Source organism: Triturus cristatus, chromosome 2_1 (assembly GCF_964204655.1).
Source record: "Triturus cristatus chromosome 2_1, aTriCri1.1, whole genome shotgun sequence".
NCBI classification, from domain to species: domain Eukaryota; kingdom Metazoa; phylum Chordata; class Amphibia; order Caudata; family Salamandridae; genus Triturus; species Triturus cristatus.
In genome coordinates, this window is record NC_140581.1 from 1,177,752,137 (window position 1) to 1,177,765,426 (window position 13,290).

Genomic DNA, 13,290 nt, shown 5'->3' on the forward strand with positions numbered 1-13,290 from the left:
CATATTTCCACATCCCCGTCCTGCCGGCCCACCGGCGTTACCTGCGGTTCACGGTGGGTCAGGAGCACTTTCAGTTTACCGTGCTCCCCTTCGGCCTTACCAGTGCCCCTCGGGTGTTCACGAAAGTGATGGCGGTGGTCGCAGCTCATCTGCGCAGATCAGGGGTTCCAGTCTTCCCCTATCTCGACGACTGGTTGTTGAAGGCGAGCTCGCCCCAGGCAGTCGTCTCCCACCTCCAGACTACGGCGGATCTCCTGCATTTGCTGGGGTTTTCCATCAACGTGCCGAAGTCACACCTGAGTCCCTCTCAGAAGCTCCTCTTCATTGGAGCGGTTCTCGATTCGGCGCAGTTCCGGGTCCATCCATCGGAACAGCGGGTCCGGGATATTCAGGCCCTGATTCCCATCTTTCGGCCTCTATCCTGGGTTTCGGTCAGGCTAGTGTTGCGGCTTCTGGGGCTGATGGCCTCCTGCATCCTACTAGTGCATCACGCCAGGCGACGCATGCGGACTCTGCAGTGGGACCTGAAGTTTCAGTGGGCCCAGCATCACGGCAACCTGTCCGACCATGTCTTGATCTCGGAGGGCACTGCACAGCAGTTGCAGTGGTGGCTCACGGACCGCGATTGGGTCACGGGCAAGAGCCTCTCCCTTCCCCAACCGGAGCATGTCGTAGTGACGGATGCGTCCCTCCTGGGATGGGGTGGCCATATGGGAGAGGCGGAGATCAGAGGCCTCTGGTCTCCGGCGGAGTCTCGTCTCCACATCAACCTGTTGGAGTTGAGAGCGATCCGACTTGCACTGAAAGCCTTCCTTCCCTCTGTCAGGGGAAGTGTCGTGCAGGTGTTCACGGACAACACCACCGCCATGTGGTATTGCAACAAACAAGGTGGGGTGGGGTCGTGGACCCTTTGTCAGGAGGCTCTGCGCCTCTGGACATGGCTGGAACACCAGGGCGTCACCCTAGTGGTTCAACATCTGGCGGGCTCTCTGAACGCCAGAGCGACGAACTCAGCCGCCGGTGCATGATGGATCACGAATGGCGTCTGAACTCCGAGGTGGCGCAAGGTCTCTTTCAGCAGTGGGGAGAGCCTTGGTTAGATCTATTCGCCACCGAAGAGAACGCACAATGTCAGCAGTTCTGCGCGTTGGAATTTCCAAGGCGGCACTCGCTCGGCGACGCTTTTCGTCACGAGTGGAGTTGCGGTCTGTTGTACGCCTTTCCGCCTATACCACTTCTGCCCAGAGTGCTGAAGAAGATCAGGCGCGACCGGGCCCAAGTCATCTTGGTGGCTCCGGATTGGGCACGAAGGTACTGGTATCCCGAGCTACTCAGTATGTTGACCGATCCTCCGATACGTCTTCTGTCGCAGCAGCAGGGGACGGTCCTCCACCCGAACCTGTCCAGCCTCCACCTCCATGCGTGGAGATTGAGCGTCGGCAGTTGATGCCATTTGACTTGCCTCCTGAAGTCTGTGATATCATTCTGGCAGCCAGGCGTCCCTCCACAAAGACGGTATACGCCTGCCGGTGGAACAAATTTGTGGCATGGTGCACAGCAAAGGCTGTGGATCCCCTTTCCGCCCCTCTTTCTGAGGTTCTCCTCTTTCTTCTTTCTTTGGTCCGGCAGGGCTCTGCCCTGGGCACCTTGAAAGGTTATCTTGCTGCCATCTCTGCTTTCTTGCGGCTTCCTGATCAGCCTTCTCTTTTCAAGTCCCCTGTAGTTACACGCTTTGTAAAAGGCATTACTCACACGTTCCCTCCTGTCCCTTTTGTAATGCCTCAGTGGGACTTGAATCTTGTTCTCACATTTCTAATGTGCGCTCCCTTTGAGCCTCTTCATAATTGTCCTCTTCGTCTGCTGACGCTTAAGACTGCTTTTCTGGTAGCCATCACCTCGGCTAGACGGGTGAGTGAGCTCCAGGCTTTATCTTCAAAGCCTCCTTTTCTCTCTGTTCATCCGGACAAGGTTGTCCTTCGGCCACGTCCCTCCTTTCTTCCGAAAGTGGTGACCCCCTTTCTGTCATGCTTGCCGCGAACACTCCTCCACTGGTGACGGATCATCTGCAGCGTCTGGCTATCGCGCATGCGCGATGGCGGCAGGCCAGTAGAAAAGCCTGCCATTCGGAAGGCTCGGGGCTTCGCGTTCTAGTGTTTGCCCCAGGCTGTTCCGTGAACTTCCTGTTCCTGCTTCCGGGTTCCGGTTTGCTCCTGTTGCACGGGCGCTTCGGCGTCCGTTTTTGGAGTCTCGTCCTTCCTTGCTTCTCCGTCCTCTTTCTTGGAGAGCGAATAGGACAGTCCGTTATTCGGACGTATTGCTGAGTGTTTTTTCTCAGCCAGCAGAGCTCTGTTGTATATTTTGCGGTACCGCTGTTCTCTTTCTTTTTGCCCGGTCCTGCCGGATTACGTGGTCTCATCTCTTCCTGTTTTGGGATCCGAGCTCACAGGGACCAGAGCGCTCCGCCCACCTTGCCGGATTTTGTCCCGCGGGCCGGCCGGGTGTCTCTGCCCTGTCTCCCCCCATCTTCGAGGCCAGTTGTGGTCCTACCATTTATTCCCTGAGGTAGGCTTACCTCCAGCGAGTGCCAGAATCTCCCCTCCTTCTTTACGTGCACTTCTCCTGCTGACGTGTCTGGACTCTACTCAAAGAAGCCTCTCCAGGTGCCTTGTGAGACTCTTTTCTACTGTGATTGTCCTCCGGATTCTCCAAGTAAGACAAGTGGGGAGGGACTGTGGGATTCCTTAGACTTTCGGCTGATGAACTATTATATGGATTCCTTCTTATGTTGTAGGGTCGAACTGCATCCACTCCAGTAGCAAATTACGACTTGCCTTGCCTTTGCTTGTCCTCTTCTGATCTCCTGTGCATCTCCATAGGTAGCGGAGGGCCTCTAGCCGTAAGGTATTCCGATAGGCATAACTACACAAGGGGTGGGGGTCTTAGGGTCTTTATAGGTTGGTAGAGTCACTTATATTGTTCTTTTTTCACATTCACAGATCACTGTTTCACGAACATAACCACAGTTCCATAAAGACACAGCAGAAGGAAGAAGACCACAGTCCTGTGTTTCCCCTTTTATCCTTGTTTTGTTCCCCTTCTTTCCGCCGCCACCTCTGTGCTCTAGGGCTTGATAGAGGCAGAGAGGGAGGTGGAGGGTTGGGACTTTCTCTACATTGGGACTTGGTGTTGCATGACGCCCCTGCGGAACTCTGACCGGGTAAGATCCTTACACTTTCATCTTGGGCAGTCTGTCACCTTGCCCACCTTCTTTCCGCCTCCGCATCCTTCCAAAGAGGAAGAGAGGCTCCACCGTCTGGACCCAAAACGTGCACTCTCCTTTTATCTGGACCGCACAAAGCAGTTCCGGGTGGACGACCAACTTTTCGTTGGATACGAGGGTGCTAAGAAGGGGAAAGCTGTGCACAAACGGACCATCTCTCGGTGGGTCGTTTTGTGCATCAAAATTTGTTATTCCTTGGCAAAAAAGGACCCTCCTGTTGGGCTGCGCGCCCATTCTACTCGGGCCACAGCGGCTACTAGACATGCAGGACATCTGTCAGGCGGCAACGTGGGCATCGCTACACACGTTTGCCAGGCATTATTGCCTTGACAGCCAAGTCCAGAGGGATGGCTTCTTTGGCTGTTCTGTCCTCCAGGACTTTCTGGTGTGATCTTGGTTCGCAGACCCACCACGGGGGATGGTATTGCTTGGGTATCTATTCTAAGGTGAGGAATCTAACTAACGTGTTTCTTTCAGATGAACATGTTACTTACCTTCGGTAACGATGTATCTGTAAGAAACATTAGTTAGTTAGATTCCTCACCGACCCACCCATCCTCCCCGTTCTGCGAACTGACATCTAGGGTTAAGGTTGTCCTTTTCAGGCCCCTAGATTTTATTTTTGGCACCAGTGTCGGTCTTTGCATGGCTCTGCGTTCCTGGCGCGGAAAGCTATGTACAAGAACTGATGTCAGCGCGCGAGGGCGGCGTCTAAGTACTCCGACGACGTAATTCCGGCGCACAACGCCGACGACGGACGCGAAGCCGCAGACGATGCCTAGCGACGCGCAAGGGGTATTGCTGACGAAAAATCTTCCGGATCCAGCCTGACGCCTGGGGATATTCTAAGGTGAGGAATCTAACTAACTAATGTTTCTTACAGATACATCGTAAGGTAAGTAACTTGTTCTTTACTCTGTATAAAGCCCTTTCCTTGAATCCCATTTGATATGGTTATTGTTTCCTCTCTTTTACCACTATAGAGTGTGCACATGGTTCCAGCAATGCACACTACCTGCAAGAGGAATGTGAATATCCACAAACTTAAAACTTAGTGGGTGTTTATAAAATTTAGGATGGTGTCCTACCCAGAAAAGATCACAGGTATTCTTCAACTCTGGTGGATTTTCTTAGTAAGCTTTCTAGGTGTTTTTTAGCACTCCTAAGTTATAATTGAGTGCACAACATGTTTTTTATAATATGCCGACCCCACCTGTCTATCCCCTTGCTAAACCTGCCATGATATTTACTTCATTTGCTCGTACTTCGAGTGGTCTCGAATTCAGAAGCTTGATTGGCCATTTTCTGAGAACTATAGTTAAAATTGTAGGATTGGGTAGGTCCACCATTTCTCCTGCCGTGTCTGTATTCATTACATTTCTGTCAAAGGCAATGTATTGTATTGTATTTAAAGATGAACTATAGGACAGGAAGTAGCCAGATCCCTCCATAATATTGTGTTGTGCAAAAAACTGCATTGCGTTTTCCATTGCTGGAAGCAGGGCAGATTCGGCTTTCTTTATGTTCATATTGGAGTTCTTAGAAGTGCCGTGCTTGCCATCTTCATGTAGAAGTTGAAACTTCAAGTTATGGATGCAGTCAACTGGGTTGATGTGTGCAGTAGCATTTGCCGCGTTGGACACTGTGCCAGCAGCCGTAGCAAACGCAAGACGGTAGCTCGTGTAGCTCGCTGCAAAGTCTGCATCTGAGTGTATTTCTTCACTTAACCGTGCTTTTTGTGCTCAGATTCGGAAACTACACCTGTGTAGTTCCTCTCTTCTGCAAACTAAGTAGCAGCTCAGGGAGCAGTATAGGGGAGAGGGTAGCACGGCAGATTCCCACCTGCTCCACGTCACCACATTTGCCTGTCTCATCCTCTCGTGTTCTTTTGGTTCATGCTCCACTGGGCTGCTAGGTGAGAAGAATATCCTCCTATGTTGCCACCAACAAATCCGTATTGAGCTTATCATTGAACTGACTATATGGGAAGGATAGTATGCAATCCTGGCGGGAATGAATAAGTGGTATGGTGGATTTGAATCAACGCCTTCCCGACACCCATCCTCGAGCTCATGCTACAACACTAACTGCCGTATTATGAGATATTTTTAAAACTGTGCTCTGTTGGTTGTGCATGTTTAATGTGGTTTGTACTACACACAAACATTCACACTCTTACACAGAGCCCTCTGTCGTATTTAACAAATATCTTATATAAGTTGGCGCAGGACATTTTCAACTTTTTCAGGCCTGGCAGTGTATGGCACTTGCTTCTTCAGAAAGTCAGGTTATTCACTCCCTTGACATCTAGCTTAAGCCCTAACTGTAGAAATCAGGGCCTTTTAACAAGTAGCTTGTTATTACGGTTTGAAATAGCCAGTAAGTGCAAAACGGTGCTATACTGATAAGGCACACATATGTACTTGACTACAGACTTTCTTTCGTGGCTGTAGGGCATCCAGTGGCAAGACAGGTGGCTCCCGTTTATAGGGAAACTTGGATCCTGCTGACAGGACAAAGTTAACTGCCAGTGCCACATGGTGGTTGCTTGCTGCTCTCACTAAGTGCCGCTTGCCTTTGCCTCAGACCTGAGCCCAGCAGCTCTAAAGGCATATAGTAAGTAGGCCACTGTAACTCATCTAATAAGTACAGAACAAGTAGAGCAGTTTTCTAGAGGAGGTAATTGAGAGAAAAAGTTTGGAGGGGAGTGTAATTTAATTTTTTAGGGAATCTAAATGGCAGAACAGAATGCACAAGAGGGTAGTAGATCCTGGTACAAGAGTGAGATAACTATGCGGACTGCTTTATGTTGTCTTGAGTCCGCTTTTTATCTTCAGATAAAATGTGTAACACAAAGAAATCCTCGAAATAACTGTTATTTACTGTACAGCAGTACAAATATGCAAGACTAATATCAAGCAATACCCAGAATACCAATTACTATTTTAATATGTTTACTGAGAATGTTTTGACTAAAGAAATTTCAAACATTAAAATCTTATGGTCTAAATGAGAATGTTGTTTGAGGAAATAAGGGTACCCCTGAAAAAATTCCTAAATCAGGGTGCACCTAACAATTGCAAGAAAGACAAACAAGGAACAATGATTATAATATGATGAACCTAGAAAGCATACAAATACAGGATGTTTGTCTATTTCTTTCCTTCTAGTTCAGCGCAACCTTATAATATCATACACTTTTTGTTAGTAGAGGTCAAAGGGATATACATCGCTGTTCAATATTTGAGGTACATCTTAACTTTTTTTGATCAGCTTGATCACTCTGTCCCCCTACCATCCTAGAGTTTAGATATACAGGTCAACAGGTCTCTTCGTTATATGGTATTCTCCATATTAACTTAAATATAGGATAACTAGACTATTTTGAGCTCATTCCCGCATATATATATCCCCATTGAGCAGGACCTCAGTTATAACATGAATCTAAGTGGCAGGACTTTTACATCTCAATATTGGACCCCCGCATTGGCATCTTTCTGAAATCAATTAAGTGCTCTCCCTGGTATTTCCAGTATATTAATATACTACTCCTGCTCTGCAGGGAACATAGCATTTTAGATCAGAACATACATCTGGGGACTACATTACATCCATTGTCATACTGTCATTGACATACCTCCCTTTTGATCTGAAAAACAACTTAAGGTAATGTACAGGCAATTTTAGGCACTATATTTAGGATTTCTTCCATTCCTTCTCTAATTTGTCCATTTTTATTCTTTATTCTACCATTCTTGCAGCATTCTTGACAAACCACTACCTTGCTACTATCTTCATTGTTTAGAAGTGGCAAGTTCCGAACATGTTAGAAAAGGTATCCCCTACATGTCTCATAGTGCTCTAAACTCTAAGGTGGAGTTTTCTAGCTATTCACATTTTAGACACTTTTTTTCTTTTTCTATTGAATTGCACACGGGGTGAGGGTTATAAGGTGTTTTAGCCACATTCACTTATTCAAAGATGTATAAACAAAATATTTATTTTTGATGCCCATGTAATTGATGGACTAGTGTTTTTTAAACTGTATATATTAATTGTCATATTCAATGAGGAGCTATATTGCTAATTCCCCACATTTTGGGGCATATCTTTGTAAAATAGGACCTACCTGCAACATTGATATTTACGTTTGTTTACATATATTCTGTTTAGGTTACATGAGATATATATACATGGTGTCCTGATGAAGGCTCCAAGCCAAAACGCGCGTAGGATTCAATAATTACAGAGCCATGCATACATGATCATTTTTCCAAGAAGCAAACGGAGATTGAAGCCATAACTTAAATGCACTTCATGCTAAGAAAAATTGACAATGTCTTTTGATAAAATACATGAAATTATATGCATATATATTTGTTAAACATACAGGCTATCATCACCTGTTTTTTTATTTGTTTTGATATGTGAAATATAGTTTGTAATCTCTATATATAAAACATAAACAATATAAAATAATACAAATATAATTATTTTTGTACCTATCAGTATATGTACACATTTTTTTGTATGCTTTCTAGGTCCATCATACTAAATGAGAATGTTGAAATTACATTTTCATAGAGTAATGAGCGAAAGGAGCCAACATACAAGTGATATCGAGGGTGATGACCTTAGAGTTCAATCCTAATACAGAGTTCAAGTTTGAGCCTTCACGTTGAATTTTTCACCAGAATAAAGTTGAAGTTAAAGCTACTTTTTTTTGTTTTGTTGTGATGACAAACTGAAGGCATAGATTCTTGGGGCTCTTCTTTTTTATGGGGTACTATTTTACCCAAGTGTAGAAGTTATAATTAGTGGAAGACCCTGAACTATCGGCTTTGAGCTATCAGAGGGTTACATGAATATTGCAACAAATGGCCTTAGCCTTTCCATAGCTTTAAATTGGCATTTGTAAAGTGGTGAAGTAACGGGTAGTATACCACTCTCACTGAAGAGATCCAAAGTAGTCCATCAGTCTTTTTATTGAGCGCAACACTAGTGGGGCCTTAAGTGGGATATAAAGAAAAGACTTAGGTTGTGTGCATGTTTTTCTATTGGTAACAGCAGGATATCAGGCCGACCATAACTTCAATACATTGTACGAATTTCTGTGTCTGTAAACTAGACCATCTGGAAATCTACACAAAAATGTTCTTTTGATTATCTCATTAAAAAAAATACCCTTGTTACGGTCTGGATCCAACAGAATTTTCACTTCAAGATTTGTTATTTCATGACCATTTTTGGTTAACAGACCACTGTTATTTGTTTAAAAAAATTGACCTCCCATCATTTTATTGTACGCAGAGTATAAGTGCGACTACAAGGATTCCGTAGTGATTGTGACTAGACTGACTTGGGTGAGAGTAGAACCTTTTTCAAGTGTTAAGACTGCGGTTTTAGAACTGGAATCCTCTAACATGTCTAATATGAAAAATTTGTTTCACAAATTATGACAGACATATCTTGATAGCTTTAGGAGCCTTGAAAAAGCGACAGCGAGTCACGATATTCTTATAAGGCGAAGTTTTGTGATTACCTTACTGAGGTTGAAATTTCATGATGAATATCCAGTGCTATGAACTAAACTTGTCTAGTAAAATCGTACATTTGAATTTTGTTTGAGTTTTGTATTTTAATCACATTGGGAGTTCTAAGAACTGTGATAAAAAGTGTAAGATATGTTTAATAAAATTCTGATAAATTACAAACCTATTATATTTCTAGTTAATCATTTCTGTTTAGAGTGCTTCATTACATCATTTTACTTGCAGTGCACATATTAAACACTTTGAGAAGTTGGGAAACATTGCAAGCCTTGCTTGAGCCCATAAGCCTATAAACCATAAGAGATTACTTATGCTTCTGCAAGAGTAAATGGGCATTTCAAGTACTACCTTAAAGTTCATTCTGCCATCCTATAAAACTACAGCAGATAATCACCTTTTCTGCAATAGATATAAAAAGTTATTCTGTTAACTGTTCTGTAGAAAATAATTCTGTTTGCTTCTGGTGGGGCTGTTGTCGGACTCAATTATTGTTTTTTTTTGTTTTTTTGTTTTGTTTTTTTTTAGTCCTCATACGCCATTATAAGTATCCAGAGCTGCTTTATTTAAACTCTGTGGCCCCCCAATTCATTGGCACCAGCAAGAGAGCTCAGATCTTAATGGTTTTGCTCTTTACACAGAACCTCTCGTAATTGGTCAGTTCCTTTCTTCTATCTGATTATTCCCACTAACTGACCCGAGTGGTGAAGTAATTCTATGTAAGGACATAATCATTGGACATTTATACTCCTGATTTAAAGGTTGTCCAACCACTCTATGCATGGTGACCAAAAGGATATCTTCTTGCTATTTTTTCTTGATGCTATATCTAGTTTCATTACGTACCTAGCAGAATTTAGCCAATCTAGAAATGTCGGGGTGTTACATTTAATCCAACATTTACATATTTCTCGACGAGCAAGTAAGATAAGAAAAAAGCATAATTTATTATTATCTAAAGATACATTTACATAATTCTCAAAGATGCCAAAAAATATTAGAGAAATGCTCAGCTGGATGTCAAACCCAAATATGCCTTCCATACCTCTTATTACTGGATCCCAAAATTGTTGTAATCTAGGGCAGCTTAAAAACATATGCTCGTCATTAGCTTTTTCTTGCCGACATTTAGGACAGCACGGAATAGCTCCCTTAGAAAAATTTGAAAGCTTAAGAGGCGACCAGTATACTCTGTGAAGAGAGAAGAGATGATTTCTTCTTAAATTGGCAGCTTGAACTGTGGAGTTTAATAAATCATAAGATACTTGCCAAATTGATTCTGTGTTGGAGCCCGGCAAGCACTGGCCCCACAGCTGTGATGGAAGGGAGAAATCGCCATCAGACAGTTCATTCAAAAGCCAGTAGAGATTTGCCACTTCTCTCTTATTTTGCTGTTTTGTCCTTAAGGCAGTCTCTAAGTCGTTTGTGTAGCCCACCTTCATGTCGATAGCTTGTAGCCAACTTTTTATTTGTAGGTATTTAAATTTAGATAACTGGTTGTCCGTAATTGACTTGAGGTGATCCCAAGATAACAAACAGCCATCGGGAATAAGTTTGACCCAGCTGTCCAACCCGGCAGCTTTTAACGGTGTTACTAATGCATCCTTGGTCCATTCAGGTGAACCTGGTGTATCCCAGATAGGCACCATGGCAGTATAGTAACTGACGGACTCAATTATTGTTGTGAAAAGTTTTAAAAACTGGAGTACTGTTAGAATCAGGCACATTGTTCTCCCCCTAAATAAACAGTGGCCAAGAGTAACAATATGCAGCTCTCTTTGCTCTTAAAGTTCTCCCCCTATTAGACATCAAGAGCTGATTGGAGCTGGTAAGACAGACCATTTAGTGCTTAGTTTTTTGGTGGGGATGCTCTCATTGAGCACTAGATAAATATTTACTCCCTCAAAATAACTCAGCATTGATAGTGTCATGGCCCCTCCCATCCTCCTAAAGTGCACTTTGATAAATGTTTATCCCACTTAACAAGAACCGCCTCAATTGCTAGGCAGTTGTACAACTGTGTTCTCTTAACGGTCCCCATGCTACATCGATCTCTGTGGGGATCAGAATGGCCATCAACTATCACTCCTATCTTAGCTCTACAAGTTATTTTTCGATAGGTCCATCACTAGCCTTAATTTCATTTTAATAGAGCTTTCCAGACTATTCAGAATCCCACCTCTCCCGAGGCACCCCATAAACGTCCATTCACTTCACCTTGAATAGATAGCAGTGGGCACCTTACTCACCTCCACCAGCCCTGTGATGCCATCACTGAAAATCATCATTTTCGTAGACACTGCTGTGATGACATCCAACAAAAATAAGACTGCCTTCTCTGTCAACTAATAATGAACTGTAGTCCTGAGCCACTGCTTCATTCCTATGTCCTTCACTTTAGTAAGTGCTCTTAAGAAAGGGTTGTCCCTGTTTCAGCACTCATACACCAATGGACTTTGGTACAGTCAAAATAAGTCTCTCTCCCCTGTCAATTCTACATTTGCTACCTCCAACTATAAATTGAGCCATCTACCACAATCATTTGCTGTTTTCACTCATCCTTCATATCTCTTGGGGAAGTTCCCCATCCACGCCTCAAAACATCTCCCATTTGGTGGTAGTTACCCTTCCAAAGTTCCACTTTTTGTCCACGCTCTTGCTTCTACTGTTCTATATTTGTTCACCTCTTCTCTCTTTTTCCACTTCATTTTCTGCTCTTTCCCTAACGTTGTAAACTGGTGTCACGGCTCTGGTCGTTTTCATTGCTTCATTTGTTTTTCACAGTACAGCTTGTTAAGCCAGACTTAATATTGATTCTACAGATCCGTATTACACATAAATTCATCCTTTACCTACTTCCTAAGCGTTCTAGTACAGTTATTTGCACATGGCCACAAACCTTAATGGCGCAATTATACATTCATAAAGCAATTCTTAGCTTTTCGAACCCAAGCAGGTTGTTGTTTCCCCTGGGACACAGTATTTGCCAGGTTCTACATTGTATAATTCTATCAAAGTTAGTTTCATCTCCTTTTTAAGTTTCTTTTTAGCTTACATATAACTTGTATTAGTAATATGACACAGTAAGGCCACCAGTGAAAAGTAAGGCAGGGCAAAGAAAGCCGGTCAAGCCGAGCTAGTTCTGTATCTAGATCCTGCAACTTTGCCTGAACAATTGGCCAAGACATATGCCTCACCCATTCGGAACAATAAAGATAGTGGCAGTGTTGCGTTATGACGCACAGTCCTGTATTTTGGGTGTCCCTATTTAAAGAAGGGTGACAGGCATGTTTCATACAAAGACCATGACCCCTTCGAAGCTGAGAGAGTCGTTTCTTTAGACTCTGAGAATAATACAGCTGTAACCACACATTGTGAAAAGAATTCCACCAGATGCTTTCCTGCATATACGTGAAGATACAACTTTAGAAATAGCCTCAGCGACATTTCAAGGAGCTCGTGTGAGCACCAGGGACCTCTTCAAGAAAATAGGATCTAAAGATATAGAAGGGAATTGATTTTTATTTCAGTTTGTTCTAGGAGCACGGAAAGGTGGGCCCTGTTATGGATTAAATCGGAAAAAAGACCCTAAAATTCTAAATAAGTTAGGAGATCTCTTCAGAGCAGCTAGGATTTGCTAAGTGTCAAAAAACAAAGCCCTATTAATTTGATGAGCTGAGTTGTCCAGCAAACCAGAGGAATTGTAACAGTGGTCGCCTGGAAAGTGGGTAGTCCATTGGGCTGACATTAGCAATACAAATAACGATCTTACAGTAAGAAAACTAAAATTGGCAACAATGCAGTAATTAATTTTCTGTCCTACGAAGCCTTCCGGAAAATCTGTAAATGGCTCGATTGGCCAGAGCCGTAGGAGCTGTTCAATAAGGAAATATTAGATTAGATGAATAGCTTATAAAGTGCCTGGTTACTCCAACCGAGTGTCCCCAATCCAGGAATTCTCCTCTCTGTAGAGTCGCACCCCTATCCAAAGAACAGTTCTCTAGCACCAGACTGCATGGGATGCCCTAAAGAACCAAGTTTTGAGTTGCCTGCGAAACAGCGCTTATGAGGGCTGTATCCTAAGATCAAGCAGTAGTTGGTTCCACGCTTTAGCTACTAAAAAGCTGAAAGACCTGCCTCCTAAGCGCGCCTTTTGAATTTTCGGAACTGTCAACTTAGCATTACCTGCAGACCTAAGGTTCTGAATAGGTCTATAGGGGGTGAGTAGAGACTGAAGATAGCAAGGTCCTTTCTCGTTCAGAATTCTATGGCAGAAGAACAACGCTTCGAAAGTCACCCTGTCCAGCACCCGTAACCAGTCTAGTTCCCTAAGGGCCGTTCCTACCGGGGCTCACCTTGGGATGTTCAAAAGTAACAATGCTGCAGCATTCTGAACTCTCTGCAACATTCTCATGCTGCTTTTGGTGACCCCTAAGTAGAGACTGTTGCAGTAATCTAAGT

General features: G+C 43.8%; 1 protein-coding gene across 2 annotated transcripts in view; it reads left to right on the top strand.

Moving 5' to 3' along the window:
• The window catches only part of PIGG (phosphatidylinositol glycan anchor biosynthesis class G (EMM blood group)), a 1,313,866-nt gene that overhangs the window by 1,002,639 nt on the left and 297,937 nt on the right, over positions 1-13,290 (top strand). The window contains exon 12 of one of the 2 annotated variants that reach the window (XM_085636626.1): positions 7,454-8,994. The exons of the other annotated variant lie outside the window; for it this stretch is intronic. Coding sequence (XP_085492752.1) covers positions 7,454-7,462 — 9 coding nt within the window. The 3' untranslated portion in view covers positions 7,463-8,994. Of the gene's footprint in view, positions 1-7,453; positions 8,995-13,290 lie in introns of those variants that run through there. 2 annotated transcript variants of the gene reach the window in all.